This window comes from Theobroma umbraticum, unplaced genomic scaffold (genome assembly GCF_002168275.2).
Source record: "Theobroma umbraticum cultivar Fairchild unplaced genomic scaffold, ASM216827v3 scaffold_25.0, whole genome shotgun sequence".
NCBI lineage: Eukaryota > Viridiplantae > Streptophyta > Magnoliopsida > Malvales > Malvaceae > Theobroma > Theobroma umbraticum.
In genome coordinates this window covers 401,096-423,511 of record NW_018397282.1, presented here as the reverse complement: position 1 = coordinate 423,511, position 22,416 = coordinate 401,096, and the positions used below count along the sequence as shown (strand labels likewise).

The 22,416-nt window shown below is 33.4% G+C and overlaps 2 protein-coding genes across 6 annotated transcripts; one reads left to right on the top strand and one right to left on the bottom strand.

The window, feature by feature from the left end:
• The first annotated feature begins 4,726 nt into the window (after positions 1-4,726).
• LOC110428115 (defective in cullin neddylation protein) lies at positions 4,727-17,341 on the top strand. Of its 2 annotated transcripts, none has more exons than XM_089785599.1 (11): positions 4,727-5,067; positions 5,773-5,834; positions 12,496-12,632; positions 12,966-13,024; positions 13,151-13,174; positions 13,832-13,914; positions 14,035-14,099; positions 14,329-14,378; positions 14,766-14,867; positions 15,382-15,441; positions 15,840-16,989. In XM_089785599.1, exons 1-11 carry the CDS (start codon positions 5,065-5,067, stop codon positions 15,870-15,872), a joined length of 678 nt encoding a protein of 225 aa, XP_089641725.1. In that variant the 5' UTR covers positions 4,727-5,064; the 3' UTR covers positions 15,873-16,989. The 2 variants fall into 2 exon arrangements, with proteins under 2 accessions (XP_089641725.1, XP_021299506.1); XM_021443831.2 differs by lacking the exon at positions 15,840-16,989 and adding an exon at positions 16,996-17,341 and having other exon boundaries at positions 4,731-5,067.
• Positions 17,342-19,334: 1,993 nt separating this feature from the next.
• LOC110428143 (proton pump-interactor 1-like) lies at positions 19,335-21,988 on the bottom strand. Of its 4 annotated transcripts, none has more exons than XM_021443864.1 (7): positions 21,883-21,988; positions 21,479-21,800; positions 21,163-21,342; positions 20,923-21,054; positions 20,620-20,766; positions 20,323-20,528; positions 19,335-19,518 (listed from the first exon to the last, which is right to left on the bottom strand). In XM_021443864.1, the coding sequence occupies exons 2-7, from the start codon at positions 21,761-21,763 to the stop codon at positions 19,446-19,448; spliced, it is 1,023 nt and encodes a 340-aa protein (XP_021299539.1). In that variant the 5' UTR covers positions 21,764-21,800; positions 21,883-21,988; the 3' UTR covers positions 19,335-19,445. The 4 variants fall into 4 exon arrangements, with proteins under 4 accessions (XP_021299539.1, XP_021299538.1, XP_089641728.1 ...); XM_021443863.1 differs by having other exon boundaries at positions 19,335-19,553; positions 20,334-20,528; XM_089785602.1 differs by having other exon boundaries at positions 19,335-19,553; positions 20,334-20,528; positions 21,479-21,805; positions 21,883-21,933.
• Positions 21,989-22,416: the final 428 nt, after the last annotated feature.

Genomic DNA, 22,416 nt, shown 5'->3' with positions numbered 1-22,416 from the left:
GCCTCAAGGTTTGGGCTCTTCAATGTGGTTTGGTGCAAAATTTAAATTTAAGCTTGATTTTTGGTGCTCAAATCTTATCCAATTATACCATCTCTTTCTTGTTCAACAAGTTTCTGAACCTTGCTTTTGGTGTTTCAAGAATCGATATCTTCTTCATGTATAATCGATTTTTTCTTCTTTGCATTTTTGCCATCTAATTCTGTTCCTCTATAATCGATTCTTTCTTTCTTAGGTGTTGGTTCTTCGCAAATCTTGAAGCTTTTATCTTTCAAGAATTGACTTCTTTTTTTCTCAGAATCAATTCTTTACTGTAGATGTTTGCTTAAGAACTGACTTCTCCCATCTTTAGAATTGATTCTTAATATGATAAATAAATAAATTTTGTTTTCTTCTCATTTAAGAATCAAGTGTTTTCTTACGAGAATTCGATTCTTAGGCTGGTACTTTGAGTTTGAAATCTTTGAAAACTAATTTCTTTACATATAAACTTTCAAAACTCCTTGAGCATGTTTAAGAGTATATCTTTAAGCATATTAGTATTTTCAAAGTATATTCAATTCATCTTTCTTTTAAGATTAACTTTAAAACATTTATGATATTCAATTCATCTTTCTTTAAGATTAACTTTAAAACATTTATGAGGATTTTCTTTATGTTCAAAAACATCTTTCATTCATTCTCAAAGCATATTCAATTCAATCAATTTTGTAATTTCAAAATAAGTATAAAGCTAATACAATTAGAAGCCATATTCGCATTTCACTTTATCAAAACAAACTTAGTAGCCTAGAAACCTTGTCGATCTTGCTTAACTTCTCTAGAATTGGCACAATATTCCAATGTTAGTCCTTTTTTGCTTTCGAACATCTTTTGCTATTGTCTTAGAATCTATCTCAAAAATAACTTTTGAAAAATTCATCTAAGGTGCTAAACATGCCTTTTCTCTCAATGCTAAAGGGAGTTGATCCTAATACTTGCATGAAAGATTTCTAGAAACAATGGCACGTGTGGGAGCCTACAAAAGTGTTTATGGTATTATTAGACTACTAATAATACTATGATATAGAGTTATTTGGACTTAATTTTAATAATAATTTAGCTTAGTTCTTGCAGTAATGCATAAAAATTAGTAAGTTTTATTTAAATTATTTTAAATTAATTAATTTAGGTGAGTCAATCTAATTCTAGTTAATTTTATACTTAATTTGGTGTTAATGTGATTAAGATAGGTTGTTGTTGATTTATTTATGTTTTTGTAGGTGTTTAATGGAGGAAGACTTTTAATGGAAGAAGAAAAGCAATTTTGAGGTACAGATTATCATTGCACATATTTTGGTATTTCGATCATAACTCTTTCTACAGAGCTCTAAATAAAATGATTTTTAAACCATTGGAAAGCTAAGAGAAAAAGCTATAACTTTGATTCACTTTACCCAATTCAGTCTAGAAGGTAGTCAAAAATTATGATTTTTGCTAATCAATTGGTCGAGGTAGCAGTTCACATAGTCTGATGAGAAAATCCTGATTGAAATTGACTTCTTTCTTCACCAAACTTCGCCCTTAAGCTTAAGCTGCCACAAACATCCAAGATCCACCCCATGTTCCACATGAGAATCTTGAAGCCCTACCGTGGAGGCCTATATGATCCTAACCAAGGCAAGAACAAGAGGCACTTGATGGGTGAGCTAACCTTTGATAACTTTATTATATAGAGTTATTTAGTCTCATTTTAAGATGTTAATATAACTAAGTCCTTTTGTTTTAAGTAGTCTTTAGACAGTTTTTAAGTTTTTAGTTGATTAGTTTAAAGCATTTTAACTTAGTTTAATTCAAGTAATTCTAGTTTATTTTCATGTTGAAAGTCCTATTTTAAGCCAATTATGATTTAGTCCTTGTGTTTGTAGGTTTTCAAATGCATAAAGTTAAATGGTGTTGAACTATGCATTAGAGACTAAGCGTAGATTTTCACTAAACATGTTGTAGTAATTCAAACATAACTCAAGCTACAAGGACTCAATTAATGAGACTCTTAAACTGTAAGAAAGCTAAGATGTAGAACTACAACTTTTGTGTTTACCATTTCACCTAGATCAACTTTGAGGTACAAGAAAATTGCATTGCAAGATGAGGTACTACAACTATCTACACCAAGGCAGTAGAAGCAGCAGCACTGTAGCCTTGCAAAGCTCAAGGTTGTAGCACCCAAGGGAGCAGTAATGCTCTTTTACAAATTCTCGAGAAGCTAGCACCACAGCCCCTAAGGATGAGCACCATGACATCAGTTGAAAAACCATGAAAAAAATATATAAGGTAGTAGTGCCACTGTGCCCATGCAGTAAAGTTATGGCATTCTGACGTGGATTCTGAATTTGTAGCCAATTGAGAAATAACTTTTTAGGGTTTTTTGGAGGCTATAAATAGGTGATTTTCAGCAATTGAGAAGAAAGGCTCAGAGAGTGAATGACCAACAGGTTTTAAGAGAAAAGAAAAAGACTTCTTAACGAAAGAAAAAAATTCAAAGGCAACCAAAGATCAAGAATCGAAAAAGGCTTCGATATTTCTTTCCTCTTCATTTCTTTCTTGTTCTTTTGCTGTAGAAATGATATTTTCTTTTAAATTAATTATGTTTATTGTAAAAATAATGATGAACTAAATTTGTTTTCTAGGATTATGGGTTTTTTCATTATGTCCTTTGAATATATGGTCTCTTTAATTAGAATTAATGGATGATGCATGGTTTATTCAATTTTGTACTTATTTCCTTTTACTGCTTGATCATCAGTTGAAATGTCTTGGGTTTCTAAATGCAACTCAACAGAAAGAGTTTAGAATAAACCATTGTTTTGAATAGTTTATGTTCGATTCACTTTAAAGTTAAGTGATAGTTTTGTATTTACGATAGACATATACCTAAATACTTTAAGCAACCAAATCAGAACATGAATGCAATGAACCTTTTCTAATTAATTTACATAAACATATGAAATTAGTATTGAAAAAGTACATGTATATGATTTAGACGAAGAATTATACATAATATGGATTTTAGGTTAATTGTGTATCCCATTAATCTAAGTTAAGGAGAATGATTAAATTTAGATGAAATTTTGAAAAAAAAACCATAATCTTAGGTTTTGAATTAATATTTTTCTTAGAAAAATTTTATTTTATTTTATTTAGTTAGTTTTAATAATCACTGTTAGTGTAATTAATCATTCAAAATCGAATTCTTGGATAAGATCAACTTTGTTATAAATTTAATATTTAGTGAGAATAGGTACAAATTTCTGTGACAAATGATACTCGACTTACCTTTATATTACTTGTATGGCCATATGCACTTACGTGTATTAAACCGATAACATCTTTGTATGATTGAGAGGTTGAGGAGATCCTTGTCAAATGGGTGTTGCGAAAGAAGAAAAACCGCCCACAGCACTAGTACTTGGTTCAATGGAAAAGGTCGCCTAAGAATGAGGGCAATTAAGAGCTTACCTAAGCCCTGTGGCAGTTTGAGGAGTTGGTGGATGATACCATAGCAAAAGGTAATGAAGGCATTGCCAAGATTGTTTTGGGAGAGTGTCATGACCCTTTGTCTCCTTAACCACGCACAGTGCGAAGGTATGCAAACTAACGCATAGAAGAGCCAAGATTCCCCCCAAGATGTGGGGAATTTGCACATAGGAAGCATGGCATGCATAGTGGGGTGTAACATGCACTCTATGGCCAAGACTACACCAATGACTCCCAAAGCCACATGATCATTATTGATGGTATAGACGCACACAAACATGCTCGTTTAAACCCCAATGACTCATTAGCTGTTGGCCATTGCCTTGTAACTAGTAAAGGGGAATGAAAATGGCTAACTATATCAAGCAAATATTGAAACATTTAAGAACAACAAATATCGCATTGACCTAATAAGTACACCAAAGAGAAGAAAACATGCAAGCAAATAAAAGAAATCATAATAAATCAAAGAATTATCAAGAACAACATAGAAATGAAAACATGAGAGCAAAGAAGATAAAAAATAAAGAAAATAGAATAGAAAAGAAAGTGAAAGAAATAGAGCGAAACACAAAAAAGCAAATTGGGTATGACTAGCAAAAGAACTAGAAAAATGCAACCAAAAACTTAAAAACCTAAGAATAAAGAGAAAAGATATGAAAAATAAAAGCAAACAAACAAAGAAAAAACAAAAATTTCTTTGATGTAACTCCTCTTCCTCTCTAATCCACTTCCTTCTTTCTTCTACAAAAATCTAGAAGCTTCTACTTTATCTTTTCCATTCTATCACTTTCTCTCTTCACCTAACAACCTATCCCAAGGAAAAAGTTTTACAAAACAAAATATAAGAGAAATCCATGCTAAATGATATAAAATGACTATAATACCATCATATATATTGTAATCAAATATACTTTAGATACTATTCTAATAAGTTAGAATTGTTATCACATGTATTTCACGGTGAATATTTATTTTTAAGTAATAATTAAATAGAGATATAAATTGTTTTAAAAGTGATTACTTAAAAGAATGGAATAGATTCCCGAAGGTAAAAAAGGAAAAAAAAAAAACAAAAAGGATTCGGGAAGGTTTGGGTATAGATAAGCACTCTATGACTAACTGGCCATAGGAAAGGGTGGGGCAGCAATGTGGACAATGTCACGAGACAGGACATGCCGTGACATAACATGAGAAGAGTTACGGACCAAACTCCCAAAACCAATGGCTCGAAAACAATTTGCTCCAACATAAAGCTAAAAGCCACTCCGTTTCACTCCCCTTTCTTCTTGTCGCTCTGGGGTCTGCTCATTAGTCCCTGCAAATCCTCTCCATTTCTAAAGAGAAAGAGAGAGTTTTCACCTGAGAGAGGGAGAGAGAGAGAGAAAGAAGAAGAAGAAGAAAAGGTTAAACCCGAAACTGAAACCAAACCTTACCAGTTCTTCCTCCTCCTCTCTCCAGAGCTTCATCCAAGATCTGTTTGACTCTCTCTTTCTCTTTCTCTTTCGACGCTTTTAGGGTTTTTGTTTATTTTCCACAATAAACTCCAAAATGGTTAGTTCTGTCTTTTCCTTTTCTTTTTTAAAAGAGATTTTGGTGTGTGTTTGTGTTTGATTTCTGCCTTTTATATGGAAATTGTTGTTGGTTCAGATGTTACTAGCTCCTTAAATTCTGCTCTAATTCTGCTTCTGGGTTGTTACAGATATAGATTTATCTTGTACTCACATAACTTTTATGGTTGAAAAATTGAAGGGAACTGAGTTCTGGAGAACGATAATTGAGGAAACTAACTGAAACAAAGATTGGGTTTTGGCTGAATTATAAAAAAAAAAAAGAACAAAAAGAAAGAAGGGAGAAAATTCATCACTGAGTGTTCTTTTCTCTGTTTTAGATTGTGTTGATCTGTACTAAATTCTTTTGACTGTTGTCGAGGGGTTTGCACCTGTTTTCTTCTATTTCTGTTCTATAGTAATATATAATGCCAATTGCATAGTTGGTGTCACTTCAACTTGGAATTATTTATTTAAATATTTAAATATTTAGCCCTGACTTGGAAATATACCCAACTCGCTAAACAACCTTATTTTCCCAATTTTTTAAACTGTTATTTCTTATTAATTTTTCTTCACTACAGAATATGTTCATTCGTATAGATAAAATGTAAAATCATCTTTTGTAAAGCTATTTAACTACATATGCATGGTGTGTGATAACATTTCTAGCTTATGTAATGTAATCTGGTTCTGTTCTTCTTAACAGCACAAACTGGGCAGAGGGCATCGGGACAAAGTCCAGCAGTTCATGACAATAACTGGAGCGAGGTAACCTGATATTCATTTGTTGTTTTAGTGTTAAATTTTGGGTATTTATGGGGTTTACTTTCAAAATTATTGTGAATGTAGAAGTAGTTGGAAAATGGGCTGGAAGAAAGGTTTATGAGCTATGTTTAAAGTAAATGTATTATAGACATTTAAAGAATTAAGAGGATAGTGGAAGGATAGATTAATTGCCTACAACAATAAAAATTTTGACTAGAGAACTTAAAAATAGGACGCTAACTATTAATGACTGTATAACTTCCAAATGAGCCCGTCATACTCAGCTTGTTATGTCTTTTGATAGATGTATAGGCAGCTGCCAGTGATGAATCAGATTGATGAAAACTTGGCTTGAGCCCTTCTGCCTGTCTCTCAGAAACCCATTGCGATTGTGTCACTCTGTCACTTGCTTTATCTTTTAGCATAATGAGTTGACCAATGAAGAGTTGGAGTTTCCTTAAAATGTTAAAAATACATTTTCTTAATTCAAATATATATTTTAGTTGCCACAAATAGTGTCAGCGTGAAAAACGTGACAAATACCGTTGAGATCATCATTGGAACAAAATGATTTTAGAATGTTGTCTTTGCTAAATGGTAGGAATCCAAGGTTATTTCTAGTTTTGTCTTGGGTCATGATGGAGTCAATTAATTGGAATGAGTTGAAATTAACTTAATTCCTTTTAATTAACTTATTTATTAGTTGGTCACTATGCTTGCTTCTCTTTCTAGTTATGCTCATAATAAGAAAGTTTATTAACTTTTCTATATTACCTCTCAAGCCCAACCGTTGTATCTACTTGAATTTTAAACTACACTTTAATCTAAAAGGAGTTTTATACATACATACATACACACACACACACGTCTGTTTCTGTGTGTGTGTTGTGTTGTGTGTATATAATCCTTAGGGAGCTGCCGTGCGCGCGTGCGTGTATATATATGCTGTTCTATATTGCATCCACTTTTATACACCATTATTCTGCTAAGCACTGCAGTTTCTAAATCATATAAAACCCATCTACCTGTTCATTATAGCCACTTTTTAATATAAATTTGTTCTTACCTTTACTTCCTTTCTAAAACTTGAACTGCTTCAGATTGCTTTAATACCTACCATATCATATATACCAAGAATTTCTTCTACATTTAATGTACTTTTTCCCCTTGTCTAGTCTGTACATACTGTAAGTACCAGGGGTGTGGGTTATATCCCCTTATTCTTGTTGATTATTAGTTGCAAAACTAAATTCAACATATTATTGTTATTTTATCTAGTCATGAGATGAGGGAGGGGAGGGGAGGGAATGGAAAGGTAAGGAGCAGAAGGTGGGAAACCCTTCCCTTGTTTGGCTACCATTTCAACTAAAATAAAGGAAAGGAAGGGGTACTGAGAACCGCTGCTTTTCCCCTAAATTGCCCTTTTTTGATATGCCAAATCTGGGGAGAAGAGGGAAAAATAAAATAATAAAATTTCCTTTTATTTTGAAATGACTATAATGCCCTTATTATTTCTTCAATATTCAAACAAAGCCATTTGAAATCTCCCATTCAGACTAGCCATTTCCTCTGAATAGTCTTGTAATCCTCGTCTACTGCCCAATTGGCTTTCTTGTAGCTTCTCATAAACCCTCATTTGGCCTCTCCTAATCATCTCCTCACATCAACAGCTTTTTCATTTTGACCTTTTAACCTAAAACTAAAAAGCTTCTTGTTTAAAACAATGGTTAGAATTAAATGCTAGCACACCATATGTTTCTTGTTATTATCTTTGGGAATGTGCTTTTTTGCTTAACTGAGCATTTTAGTAGTTTTTAACTCTAGGCTTGATTTGTTCTAATTGGCCATGTGTTATTTGATTTTAAGAATTTTTTACAAAAAAATGGTTGTAATGACTTTTTTGTTACTGAAAATATTCCTTTATTTTAGTTAAAGATCAATGGCAGGATTGAAAATAATAATAATAATTGAGTTTTAGGAATTCATTGCAAGACCAATCACATGATTCATGGAAACGTATATTAAAAAGGGTATACATGGAACAATGTATATCCTTTCCCTTCCTCATTAGTAGCTATCCAAACAAGGGAATTGTGTATCCTTTCCTTACTTTTAAAGCTCCTTTTTCCTTTCCTTTCATTTCCTTTTGCTTCCCTTACTAAGTTGAATCCAAATGTAATGTAAGAGACCATCATTTCACTAAAATGAAAATTTGTCTCTTATCTATCAATATTTTCAAACCAAACATCGATGAGTTACTTAATGTTTGTTTGCGTTATTTGATTTCCATTTTTAATTGTTTTTGTTTTGATGATTTTATACGTTCACTTGCAATCTTGAATGATCAGTTACTAGTGTCTTAAATTCAACTTGCATCCTTCAAAGTTCAATTAGGTTGCAGAAAAGTAGCTTATTAGAAGACACTTAAACACAATATGGTGTTTCATTTTCTTGAAGGAGTCAAGTTACTTGAAAGTTTTTCTAGGAACCAGAAACTTCGCTTGGATTTTGGAGAATAGAATGTTGAAACCAGAAATCATATTCTGGAACAAGCATGCAAGATCACCATCTACCAACTATAAAACCAGTTGAAAAAACAGCCAGCAAGTTTCAACAACCATGATGTGAATACTATCATCAAACTTGACCATGAAGATTGGGCTCTAAAACCATTTATTAGTCTTCAGTTGTTACATGTTGAGCTGGTTGCAGCAATGTGTGACCAGCCAGAAATTAAGTTACTTGGATTTAGGCTTGGATGTTTGACGTGGGTATATGTCAATATGTCCTACTCACCTTCTACTTTGAACTTGCCGAGTTGACTAAAAAGAGTGTAACAATAGGATACTACGTGGATATGCCTTGTAAAAAATGTCACAAAAATGTATAAATATAATACCTTATAGAAATAAATTTCTTTTTATTTTTGTCTTGACCAAAAAACCAAAATAAAGAATTTAAAATCTTTTCCTCAATCAAATTCATTTTAACTAGTATTAATTTAATAGTTTTGTTCCATAAAAAAAAGTTAAATATATATTTTTTAATTATCTCAAACCTATAAATTGAAGTTGGAATTTGTGTAATCATCAGCTAGGATAGAGCCCAATATATGTAAACATGAGGGATAGCAACCGATTATTACTTGTTATTTTTGCCTTACGCAAACCCAATTAAAAAAATTGAGAAACCTGAACCCGTTTAAAAGAGCATCTTAATACACGTCCAGTTAGAAACTTGATGGCTGTTACTTGTTTGCTACCCAAACTTGCTAATGTCATAATCCAAATCAAGAAATATCTCTTCCAAAACTCAAATCTAGTTTTAGATCTAGAGAAAACTTTGACAATCTAAAGAATACCATTGAAAAAATCTCTAATGATCATAAAAAATATCAAATCAATCACCATGAAAATTACAAAATATATTTAAATATGGGGAAAACATGCAGATCTAAGGTTCATATATTGCGGAAAGAAATAGAATGAAGAAGATAAGAATGGGAAAATGGAAAAAGAAGTTGGATATGACAAAAGAGTAAAAGCAAAGCTGTTGTAGTGCTTTGGTATGTGTGCTTGGTGATGGTAATGGGCTGGTGGCAGCACAAGGAACAATGCAAGGAGAGAGATTAGAGATGAGGAAATGAAGCTGGAGAATCTTCCAAATAATAAAGAAACAAAAGAATGGAAGTGTAACAGTGTTATTAAAGAAAGACAAGAAAGAATAAAATATAATGAATATATTACTATATAATTTTATCCCTATATCGGTTGAGGTAATGGGTACCCCATGGCATCTGCTAGTTCCCTACCCTAAGCTGACACGGGTGGTATATCTAGTACTCAAATGCTACCTATACTCATTTATAGGGTACTTGAACCCTGTTATTTCGGTTCGGGTAAGGTAAGATACCCACTAAAAAAATACCTGTTTCCATCCCCAAAAAACCTATTTTTTTTAGTTGGACTATGACAGTATCCTTTATTTTTTAGTTTTCAAGGAAATATAGAACTTATTGAAATGGATTTATTAGCCCGATGGTCAACCACTTTGTCAAGCCCTAGTTGGAATGAAAAGAAAACTCTAATCTACCTTTTCTTTCTTCTAGTTGCACAAACTTGAAGTCCCTCCCACCATACCTTTCTCTGTCTGGAAAAGGAAGGATGTGAACTTGTGGTTGAGCCTTTTTTTTTTCCTTCCATATTTGGAGCCAACCCACTAGTTGATAGAGATTGAGAACCCCATCTCTCAACAATAGTGATAGCATTATGGAAAAACATTGACCTAATGATCTCTCTCCAGCCTCCATATCTTTTCTTATTTTTAGTTTTTAGATCTTCTTCATGTGAATAAGTTGATTCCTAATATCAGGTGTTGTGTCAAATGAAGATCTCATACCCCCACTTGTTTGTGTGTGTTGACATAGGTAAGGCACCATAAAGTTCTGAGTCCATGCAACAACAATAACTACGTTGTGGAATTTCTAATGATTGCTATTGCCACTACTGTAAGCTACTTGCTAAGGAAGCATTTTCATATGCAGCAAAACACTCGGGCAATAAATTCATTTGGCTGTCAAAAAAAAAAAAAAAGGGTAAACTCCACATAGACCCTTGTGGTATGACATTTTCTCACATAACACCTTGGGGTTTTTTTCCCCCCAAATAAAACCTTGTGCTTTACTACTATTTAGTGTTAAATTTTCATAAAAAGGGCAAGAAGATCCTTATAAATTTCACTAAAAACCCAATAAAATCCTTGAAGTCTTGTTTTTTGGATTTAACCCTAAATTCCCAAATTCTTCCCCAAAGAGAAAGAGGATTGAACCTATTGAAACTTCTAAGGAGAGAATCAATCCAAAACAGAGAAAAATAATCAGAAAAAGACAAGTGGTGGTTTACTTGCAACCGAAAAAATTAGTCCAAGATGGGGACTTGATTGGTCTGCTAAGGACTCTAAGTGCTTTGTTGTTAAAACAAGGGCTTCATCTAAAATTTTCTCGCCATTTATTCTGAATTGGCTAGCTTCATACAAGCTTACAATGCCCTTGACATCACTAGCTAAGACTTCCATGAACTCACCATCACTGTCCTTAAACTTGTTAAAACACATGTGATACAAAATCCAATATTGGATTAGCTAGCATTCTTCATTGTTTGTTAGTGATTAAAAATGTTCTCAATGGACAAAAGGTTTTAAATATAAGGGATTTATATCGATTCTCTCTCTAGAAGTCATAGTCTTTATCATCAATAAGTTTAGATAATGAAACAAAAAGGTATCTTGATTGCTCTTCAGTCTCATTCTCAAAGTGGTATGATAGTCCAAGGTGGCATAGAGAGTTGTTTAGGATGATTTTTTCTACTTGGTTTCTTAGAGCCAATAACATGTCCTTCACCTTTACTTGTCTAAAGAATGTTTCAAATTCCTGCAAAATGCAAAAGGAAAGCAACTTAAACTACAAGGAATTAGCAATCTTCGATCGATTCCCGCTATCATATCTTACCCCTCCATTTCAAATTAATTGTTGACTATTGTACTTTTATATGTCTTTCAATAATGTTTTTATTTCCTTTTCAAACACCAAAAACTTTTATGTTCTTCTGTAGCAAGAAAGCCTCTTCTTGTCTTTTTCTGATATTTTTCTCAGTTTTGGACCGATTCTCTCTAGACGTTTTAGTAGGTTCAATCCTCTTTTTCTCTCTTTGGAGAAGGATTTGGGAATTTAGGGTTCAAATCCAAGAAATAAGACTTTTAGATATAATGGTTTTGTCTTTTTAGTGTAACTTATAAAAGTCTTGTTGTCTGTTTTTGGTGAAAATTCAACACTGTTACCCCTGTGAGAACGGTAGTAAAACACAAGGTTTTATTTAGGAAAAAAAGTACCTTACGTGTTATGTGAGAAAATGTCAAACAACAAGGGGTCTATGTGAAATTTACACAAAAAAATAATGTCATTCATTTCAAAAAAATTTTGTCAAGGGAAAATTAATAAAACAGGTTACCCTACTTTCTTTAGAGAAATTGGATGCTAGGTTCTTGTGGCATCATTTTTGTTGCATGATTAACAAATTATTAAGAATTTTTATGTATCAGATAAAATAAGGAGGTAAGAGAATGAATAGTAAAAACAAAAGTGAAAATGTATACAATGAAAAAAAGTCAAGAAGGTGATCTTTTTGTCATAAAATAGCCTTGTTGGTATTTCTTCAATTCTTGTCTTAGCGTCTAAAATGAATGAAAGCCTAATCTCTAGTGATGTCCTTGATTCCTTGGCAGTGGCTTCTGCCCACAAGGGGCTTTTGGTGCTCCCAAGAGCTGCAGTGTATTGGCTTTAAAATCACCATAGTCAATAACGATAAACGAGAATGATGTTAATGTGAAAATTAGCTAAACCTAACACTGATGACATGCTCCTGGAAAACAGATAGATGCTTGACTTTTGGTCCATTATGTTGCTGCTGCGTCTTGATTACTTAGCCTGTTTGTAATACTCCTTTGGTGATCACTGTATCTTTATGCGTATGCCAATGCCATTTTTTTTTACAGTTACTGTGTTAAAATTATGGGTTTGCAGTCTGTAATCAATTTATTTGTTAGTGGTTGGTCTCCTTTTTGAGTTCTTTTTTTCATGAATTTATATGCATTTCTTATACAATTGCAGTGAGAAAATTGCTCTTCAAGCTTTGAAGGCCAGTGATTGGCATCTTGAAGGAGCTTTTGATGTGTTCTACAGCCAGCCTCAGATTAAAAGTTACACTGATACTAGACATTTGGAAAAGCTTTATAACAGATATAAAGGTAAGCTTTTCTTTTCTTTTGTCTTCCCATCTCGTACTTGCTGTATGGCTTTCTTTAGGGCCCATAAAAAATAATATTATAAAAGATGGGGATAGAGAATTGCCTTAATTTTGTGGTTATGTTTTAGTTAGTATTGTAGATGGAATATTAACAGAAAATACTGCTGAACTACTTCTCTTGGTAAGAGATATTGATATATTCTTATTTTCATTTTGATAGGAATCTAGAACTTTATTATCTGCTGCTTAGTTTTCATATATTAATCCCTTGATTGTATTTAGTAGCTTGCACGACTCCTTTCATCAAAAATACTTACACTGATGGTTTATGCAGATCCCTACGCTGATATGATACTTGCTGATGGTATCACTCTCCTATGCAATGACCTCCAGGTAGCCTTTTTGGTCAATTACGATTTTATGCCTGACAAGTTTCGATACCTTTCCTGTGCTTTTCTATTTTTTCAAAGATAGATAAATCATTTGAATGACACATGGGATCTTTCGATTTTCTGACAGGTGGATCCTCAAGATATTGTTATGGTATGTCTGTCTCCTGAAGTACTATCTCTTGTGATAAAAGGCATTCATATGAAGGAAACTTGTTATTTTTCTGCATGTTTTTTTTCCTCTTTAGCTTACGTTTTACTTGGGGTTCCAAATTGTTGTAAAAAGGTCTCAGAATCTGACTGACATTGTAGGCAACTTTTACCACCTTTTCCACTGATCTTTTAACTGTATGTAACCACTGTCTTTGCTTGTTCACAATGTGAATACTATTAGTTTCAAAATTTGCATACTGTAATAGTAGTAGTCTTGACAAATGGTGATGCAACTCTTTCTAAATTATTTGTCAAGTAATGGTTGGATGTAAATGATTTTCCATTTAGAGTGTAGTGACAGCAAAATTTTGGCTTTAGCAAAAGCTAATGAGGTGTAAGAATGGTAGGGTTTAGAATTTTTCTTTCATCCATGCTGGCTAGCTTAGTTGTTCCAACTCCTATGGTGGTTACTGATGAAAATGATGACAGCTTTGAGGTACTTGAAGTTAAATTTTGTACGAAACTATTAAATGGAATTTGGACATCGTCATAAATAGTTAGAAGAATGGTAGGAGATTTCACAAGATGTCTTACAAGTTGTTGCTATCTGGCTTCAATATTTCGTGGACAATTATGCTGATACTGTAGTAAATTGCAGTTAGTTGTTTCATGGCACATGAAGGCTTCTACCATGTGTGAATATTCCAAGCAGGAGTTCTTCATTGGGTTGCAGGCACTGGGGTGAGCGTTTACGTCCTTTTTCTTTTTTTTTCTAATTTTCTATCTTGAAATGATATTAGATTGTAAATTAGACCTACCATGTTGAGAACACTGACAGAAAGTTATACTTTTTCATGGCAGGATAGATTCTTTGGAGAAGTTTCGTGAGAGGATATCTTTCATGCGTTCTGAGCTGAAAGATGAACGTAAGTTCGATGCTCCATAGAGTATAATTTTCAGTATTCAATAAAAAAATTATTAATTTGTCATACATGTTGCATTTGGCAGAAGAAGCTTCTTTTATTAGAGATATATGCAGAGAATTAGCTTTTTTCAAATAGGTTAGGTTTATTAATATGTTGTGACTTTAAGTAAACATATTGTGTTGTTGCTGATGGAAACTGGATTTGATCTTTGCTAATTATGATTGCGCAGAAAAGTTTCGTGAGATATATAACTTTGCATTTGGCTGGGCGAAAGAAAAGGTATACTATCTTTATACGTCAACCATCCTTTATAGGAAGTTTTCTCTAGGCAGATAGATAATTTGCTGGCAATTGATTGAAGAGTTTCAGACTTGCTGTAAAGTTTGTTTGGATGCAGAGTACTTTGTTGGCATGGTGTTTCTTTTTCCTTGTCAGTGACTGACTGCCTCACACGGTTACTCCTGTGTTAGATCCATTTTCGGATGCTTAGGTTACAAAATCAAAGTTTTAGCCTTTAGCTTGATGTTTGGTTCTGTGCTATATATTTAGTATAAATCTACTTTGAAGTGAGATTTGATGCTTTCAGAATTTCAACTAGAATGTTAATTTGGGGAATGTATAGAGTTTCGATGTATGCAGGTACTGATCTTTTATTGTCTGTCTCAGGGTCAGAAATCTTTGGCATTGGATACTGCAATTGGTATGTGGCAATTGCTGTTTGCTGAGAAGCAATGGCCACTGGTTGACCATTGGTGCCAGTTCTTACAGGTACCTTTGAAATATATTGTGCTCTTTCCTTCCTAGTTTTGTTAGAAGAATCCTGTTTTGGAATGGGCTGCAATAAAGATATAGTCTCCAATTCAGAAGGAACCATTTTTAATTGACCTGCAATAGTAAACTGTATACTTGAGGTAATAATTCTAACGTACAATATTCATTGTTTAGATTTAAATTGTGAAGAAATGTGATCTAATATTCTTTCGTAAAGTTTAATTAATATCTGATAGCTGTCTTAGTAGGAATATCTTTAGCATGAACTTATAGCTATAAAATTTAGAAGAATCAGGAAGTTGGTGTGCTATTTATTTATTTCTTTCGCAAATGGTGCAGTGTTTGCATTGATAATGAGCTCCATAAAATTGCACGCCTACTATCCTTTGTCCTGTCTAGTTTTATCAGATATCCTGAAATTTTATGAGGTTGCTTGTATTTCTTCTGTATCAATCTCTACTTTTAGTTGTTTTTCTAATCACATTTTATGCTCTGATGCCACTTGAACCAGGCCCGACATAACAAAGCAATCTCCAGGGACACGTGGTCTCAACTTTTGGAGTTTGCTAGGGTAAGTTAAAAGTTTCAATCTATGCTTCCCAGACTCAGGTGTAACTGTTATACATGGATATAGATCTAAGATCCTGGCTTGTCAAAATTCAAAATCTATGATACAGAGGATGCTAATTGAAAACTGGTTAGGGGTACTGGGATCCATTTGTCCTTCCGAAATAGTGGTTGAGGTTAAGTTGATGCCTTTCATTTCATTGTCAAGGCACTGATGACACATCATTTCTCTTTTCTCCAAAAGATTGCAATCTCTCTGTGTGCCCCCTGGCCCCCCCTTTTACTCTGAAGGTATCTGCAACTGCAAACCAAGGTTTGCTTATGAGACCACAACCAATCATTGGGCAGAGGGTGTATGATGTTTTAATGCTATGTCCACACTGATCTTATATCCTTACCCAGGTATGTTGTGTAAAAGTGTGCACATTGAGATGAAGAGCGGAGTATGAGCAACAGAGCTTCCGAGTAAGCTGCTGGGGAGAATATTTGCTTCATTTATTTGTTTTGTCTTCTGTTCCATACTTGTCCCTGCATCATATTGATGTTTCATCCATTCATTATGCAAGTCTTGTTAAAGTCTTATCATCTGTCTTACTGAAGCTGTTGGTTGGTAATACAGACTGCCATCTATTACTACTTTCTTGCCGCTGAAACATGTTGGATCTTATTGTTGTAATCATCTATTGAAATTACTGGCTTCAATCATTCATTGCATGCTGATTGCCTAGAAAAAGGGGAAAGAGAGAGAGAGAGATAGCTTTCAATATAATGATCCAAATGGACTTTCATTTCTATGTCTAGTTGGAGTAGAGGGTAAACAAGTGGAAATAAAAAAGTCATAGTTGGTTCTTAGTTGATCCCAGCAAATGTTTTACTACTCAGTCATGTCCATATCATGGTGGATCATATGGAATGTTGTTCCATAATATGTGGTCTGACATGGTATGTTGAAGTTTGGATGTAAAAGATGGTAGTCTTTCACGGAATGCCTTGATTGATGGTGAATTGGACTTCTGTGACTGGTCAAAATGTTTTGAGGTTACTTGCAACTTGTTTTCTACCAAGTGTCTGGTTGGGGCCGACTTTACTGCATGGAGTGTTGAAGTTTTGGACATCAAAGATGTTGGTCTTCATAGGATGCCTTGACAGAGTGGGGAAACTACACATAAGCAATTCGAGTTTTGTAACTGAACAAAATGTGTGCCAAATGCAAGAGTTTCTGATTGGCAACTTCTCTTTGTTTTCTTTTTCATTCCAAGTGCATTGGGGCTGAGGTTACTGTATAGCTTGTAAGAAACCATTTTGCAGTCTGTAATTAACACCTTGCTGCTGTGAATGTCAACCAATTTATTAACCTTATGAGAAAAGTAATTCTCAAGGGTTTGTTTGAGGTGGTATAGCACATGCATTTGTAAATGTCAACTAGAAGCGTGTATTATTCTGTAAATTTTGTCAAGAGGTACATGAAACATAGTTGTGGAGTGGAGTATCTGTTGAGGTGGTACCATTAGTGGTGATAATGAAAATACTGATTCTCTTAGTATCTTCTATCATGCAGACAGTAGACCCTGCACTATCAAACTACGATGCTGAAGGTGCTTGGCCTTATCTTATAGATGAGTTTGTGGAATACTTGAACGAGAATGGCATCATTCAGAATAGCCAGTTGACTGATTGGAGCCAAAAACGATGAAGGACTACTGGATGATAAATTGTTGTGAAGTCTTCACAATTTGTCTTAAGAGTGTGGTTCCTGTTGTGATGCCAATGTGAAGTATCTATTTCATCTTCTGAAAATAAGATGCAAAATATCCTGTGGTTTATATGGATTTCTGGTGACATTTGGTGCACATCACATTCTCAGTCATTGTTGATATGGTAATATGCCTTTTCGTTTAAGTTAATCAGTCTTTTTTGGATTTTTGAGGCTTGAAATTATTCTCTCTTTTTTTTTTTCTTTTAATAAGTAGATATATTGTGATCTATGATCAAAGGCTGAAAAACAAATCCAAGGAGTTTCAAGCCAAATAAAGGGAAACACAAATCCAAGTTTGCACTTTGATTTGTTGATTTATTCACTAGATTTGGGTGAATCTTATTTCATAAGCATTTTCTCAAGTACCTAATTAAGTTCATATTTATGCTTCCCAGTATCTCTATGGTTATTTACTCGCTGGAAGTTTGGAATTTGATTTTCTACTATTTTAGTTTGGTGGATTTAGATAGGTTTAAAGAAGATAATCCTTAACATTTCTTGATAAAATAATTCTCCAAGCTTTCAATTGCCTTTCTTTCTTTCTTTCCTAGTGACGGCTAGGGCTCCTCCTCCTAACTCAAAACTCTAATCTTTTCTTAGGGTATTGTCTTAGTTGTTCTTTGCCATATGAACTCTATCCCAACTAAGAGTTTTAAATTAATTAAAGTAACTTATGACTTATGATAAAGGTTATTGAATTAAACCTCTACCTCAACTTGAATTCCACCAAATCACATTGCCAATACACTCATCTTATTGAATTAAATATGGAGTTTAAACATTTCCACTCACTAACTCCTTCTATCATAAAGGTTATTGCATCCACAATCCTAGCACCATTAGAATCCATGGGATTTAAAACTCCTAATTTTATGAGGATAAAATCAATTCAAAGCAGATTAGCAAAAGCTCAACCAGGTCTCTTCAAATAAAATTTAAATTCAAACTTGACCCTATTTAAATACCAAAAAATAAAGCTGGCTTGTAATTCTCAAATTTGGTTCACACTATCCAGCAACTTGTGACAAATTTTTCCCCTTGATCCCATTCAAATTGGGCAAAATGGTAAATATAAAAATTATAGCCTTGTTTGGACCCTAGAGTGAATGTTATGCATAATTACTAAAACAAATCTGAGAGAAGATCTTGCCAAAAATAACACCAAAGCAATTTGCCTTCTTTGACCCACACATGGCTTTCTCTATAACAAAGGTCGAATGGCCCAAATTTTCCTTTGGAAATATAGTGCTTGGTAAATTAATTGAGCCCAATACTTCACCATCACCTTGGCCCAACTCCTACTTTTACTAGGCCCACATAAATTGTCATTAAATTAGCATGGTTGTTTATGTTTTAATCCGGAAAGGAAAATTAATCAAATAAGTATCTAAATCACATTAAATAGACAGAATTATTCCATAAATCCTATAAAATTATGGGGTAAAATATGAATATAGATAGGATTTATCACTTCCCACTCATGCATGATACTTTTACGACTTTGACTTTTAATTACTTTATGTATTGAAATTTGACATTTTAAAAGAAAAAAGAAATTCATATTTTAGTCAGTAAGCTTTTTCGCTCAAATTTTGACTACAATGATGTTACGTTATTAGCTGTTAACTTTATCACTCATTTCTCGATCATATCTTGTTATTCACAAATTAGTCGTAGCTTTTATTCTTTACTTATTTAAAGGGTTGAATTAATCTCCGTTCACAATAGGTTGAGAGGAAACCTTTCTTGTATAAAGTTTAAAGTTCTCCTTCAGTCACATATAATAATATGAAGGGTGAATTATGTGTAACATTTATTATGAATAGCATTACTCATACTAACCCACAAAGGACTTGTCCATGGAATATTGGCAATCGGAGGTCAACTTTCAAAATAATTTGTTGAATATGTGCTACATGAGTACCAGAAGCACCGCGAAGTGTGTATACCAACTTAATCAAACGCAAGAACAAAATGACTCCTAACCTTAAGCCAAATGTGCATGGAGTCCTTTGAGGAGAAGTGAGAAAACATAAGAGGAAAACTACCAAGGGAAAGAGGTTCACATGTAATATTATTATTATTAAGCATCATTCCTTCGTGATTGATTTGTTCATTTAGGATGATGAACTACCCTTTAACTGATTATAGACATCATTCCTTGTAAACAGTCCCGATCGAGAGAGCTAATTTCTTGCACGAATTAATTACAGTTTCAAACCAGATTTACTGACAATTAAGTCAATTTGGATTCAACAGACCTGCCTGCGAGAGAGTTCCTCAAGGGCTGCCACATCTTTCTTTCTAGCAAGGTCTTTGGCATTGCTTAGCAAGGAAAGATATTCATAGTAGTTGGCTTTCTGAATTTAAGTGACAGGAAAAGGAAGGATAATATTATTTTGGTTCCTAGACTCTTTTGTATTTAACCCAGAGTAATATTAATTCGAGTCATAGTTTGTTTAAATCGAGCTGCATATTATGTATCGAAATCATATTTTTTAGTATTTAAGTATCGACTATCATATCGTATCTTAAGATACGGTAAAATATTTTAAACATTTATACATGTAAAATAAAAAAAATCAAAAAATATTATAATTTTTTATAGAATTAAAGATTATAGGATGAAAATTGAAAAGATAATTATTTTTTTACTTTAAACTTTTAACCTACTCCTTAACAATATAGATTTTTAAATAAAATATATACTTTATATTAATTTATTAATTAAAAAATAAAAAACATTTATCATGCTAAAATTAAATGGGAATTCGATTTTTTTTAGTATTTTGTTTTGTTTAAAATCTAAAGATTCAAACTCATAAAATATAATTCTTCATGTTTTAGGTCAAAAAAATAATAAAAAAATAAAATTTTTAATAATTAATTAAAATTAAACTTATAAAAAATATACCGATTGTATTATACGACGCATCTCGTATTATAAAATACGTATCTCATATCATGCGATACATTTTTTTATATTTAATTTTATATTTAATCATTTTTTATTAATATTATGACATATCTTTCGATTCATATCGCATATCATATGATAATGATAACTATGATTAAAGTTATATATATATTATAATTTATTTTTTATAAATTTATATATATAAAAGATACAGATACCATACCGCTTCTTCACGTTGATTAATGGTACTAACAAGTAACTCGTACGCTTCTTGCTTTCCCTGGATTAGACCCTGAAATGTCTCTGACAAATCATTCATCTCTTTGTCCACAGCTTTTAGTTCATCCTCTAAGCACTTGATTTTAGCCATCACTTCACAACATTCCGGTCTCAAAACCTCTGGTATCTTATTGAGAAGCTACAATGGAGATGATGGTGATATCGTAATTAGCAACTTGGAGAAGGAGAATACAGTGGAAAAAGGATGGATCAAGTCAAGATTATTTTACTCTAATTTGCTCCTCTATGGCCTTTTTGGAAATGTTTCCCTTTGAAGCCGCATCAGCCATAGCTTTCTGTTGTCTTTCTTCAATCTGCATGACACCTTCGAGTATCTGTACAAACTGTTCTTTGTTTCTGCTCATACTATACCAGAACTACTGCCCCAAGAGTCCCCAGAAGCCAAAAGAAAAATTAAAATTTAATCAATGAAACCATCCGAAGTAGCATTAAGGCAAGTATGTATATAAATATATATATATATATATATATATATTTCTATATAACTGAGTTTCCAATATCTCAAAGCTTACAGCACGATTGTTAAGCTCTCTCCCCAGAAAACCTGAATTGATATCTTCCTGTTGGACATTAGAGATCTCTGTTGAGAGCTGCTCTTCATTAGCCAAATTGTTGCTTCCATGTGTCACCCAGGCTCGTGGACTCTGGAGAAAAAGAAAAAAGAGAACCCAAAAGTGAATATTTGCATATCATAATTCATAAACTGAAATAGTGGAGCTCAAATTTAACCATCAATCGGTGCTTATTCTTACATGAATACCACATTCTCTTGGAGAGCTAGAGCTAGTGGCTCCTCCTCTGCGGACATTCAGCTTCTCCAGAGCCGCTTGCAGGAAATCCACCATCATTGTCTTCCATTCGATGCTGCATTCAAGTACAGCACTGCGATATCTTAGCCTTTGCAGTTGCGAATTGACAGCTTCTCCACTTGACTGTTGAGTTGAGAATTACGTCCAACATGGTGCATGGATAAAATTTACATGAATTACTATTATTATTATTATTAAAATTTATATGCATGGATAAAGTATACATGTCTGTGGTGCATGCATGTCTCTTAATACGTACCATGATTTCCTGACGCTTGTCATCTACCAGAAGTTTCTTCTGTTGGTCCAGTTCTTCAGACTGCTTCCTTGCCCATTCGAATTTGGAATGTTCTTCTGGGTCTTTGTAGGGCCAAAACTTGACAAAATAGAATTGATGGACCTTTTGGGAGACACCATCTTCATTCAAAACAATACCTTGAGGCTCAATTCCACCTTCATGCAAGTCCAAGCAATCCACCCTCCCTTCATCTTCAACTGCTGCAGGAATTGGCTTCCAGTTGCCTTTCTTGGGTTCTTTAGCCATGCCTAATTATTGCCTATCCTTAGCTACAGAAATGCAACTGTACTGGGGAACGTTGAATAGCAATTAAAGGGCAAGCAGAAATTAAAATGGAAGTGTGGAAACAGAAATCAAAATCTTACCTTCAATGGACAGATACAGAGGCTTCCCCTCTGGCTCTGGCTTCTCTTGAGATGGACACAGTGAAATGCAACTTTAAATAAGATGACTTTTATATTAATAAACTGCTATACTTCAAGCTCTCTTGCACCCCACGCCAAGTTGGTACAACGGATCACCATTACTACATTTTAAACTAATAAAATCAAATTATATAGGAAATAAAAAATCAAACCCAGAGAAGCATTATGCACCTCAGAATATATTTAATTATATTCGATGTTGACTTTTATTTATTTTCTTCTCAAAGTTTCAAAATATGAAATATTAATGCCACGAAGCAATGTATCAGGACAAGATTATGCTGTGTGTGTTCTAAATTAGACCATCCCTTGTGTAATTTTGATACAGCTCCTACTGTCGGCGGGTTTGGCTCCTAAACTCCTGTTCTTTGGCCTGACAATTTGGCTTAATGGTTTCTCTTTATCGACCTTACATTTGTAAATACAAAATAATAATCATAATTAGTATTAAATTATATAAGAAATCAACCAAAT

Coding starts and splice junctions, on each gene's coding strand:
- LOC110428115 (XM_021443831.2), top strand. Junction 13,915..14,034: donor ATTGGGTTGCAGGCACTGGG/GTGAGCGTTTAC, acceptor TTTTCATGGCAG/GATAGATTCTTTGGAGAAGT. Junction 14,379..14,765: donor TTGGCTGGGCGAAAGAAAAG/GTATACTATCTT, acceptor TGTCTGTCTCAG/GGTCAGAAATCTTTGGCATT.
- LOC110428143 (XM_021443863.1), bottom strand. CDS start 21,763: ATGGCTAAAGAACCCAAGAAAGGCAACTGGAAGCCAATTCCTGCAGCA. Junction 21,055..21,162: donor CAAGAGAATGTGGTATTCAT/GTAAGAATAAGC, acceptor CTTTTTCTCCAG/AGTCCACGAGCCTGGGTGAC. Junction 20,767..20,922: donor GAGAGCTTAACAATCGTGCT/GTAAGCTTTGAG, acceptor TTGGGGCAGTAG/TTCTGGTATAGTATGAGCAG.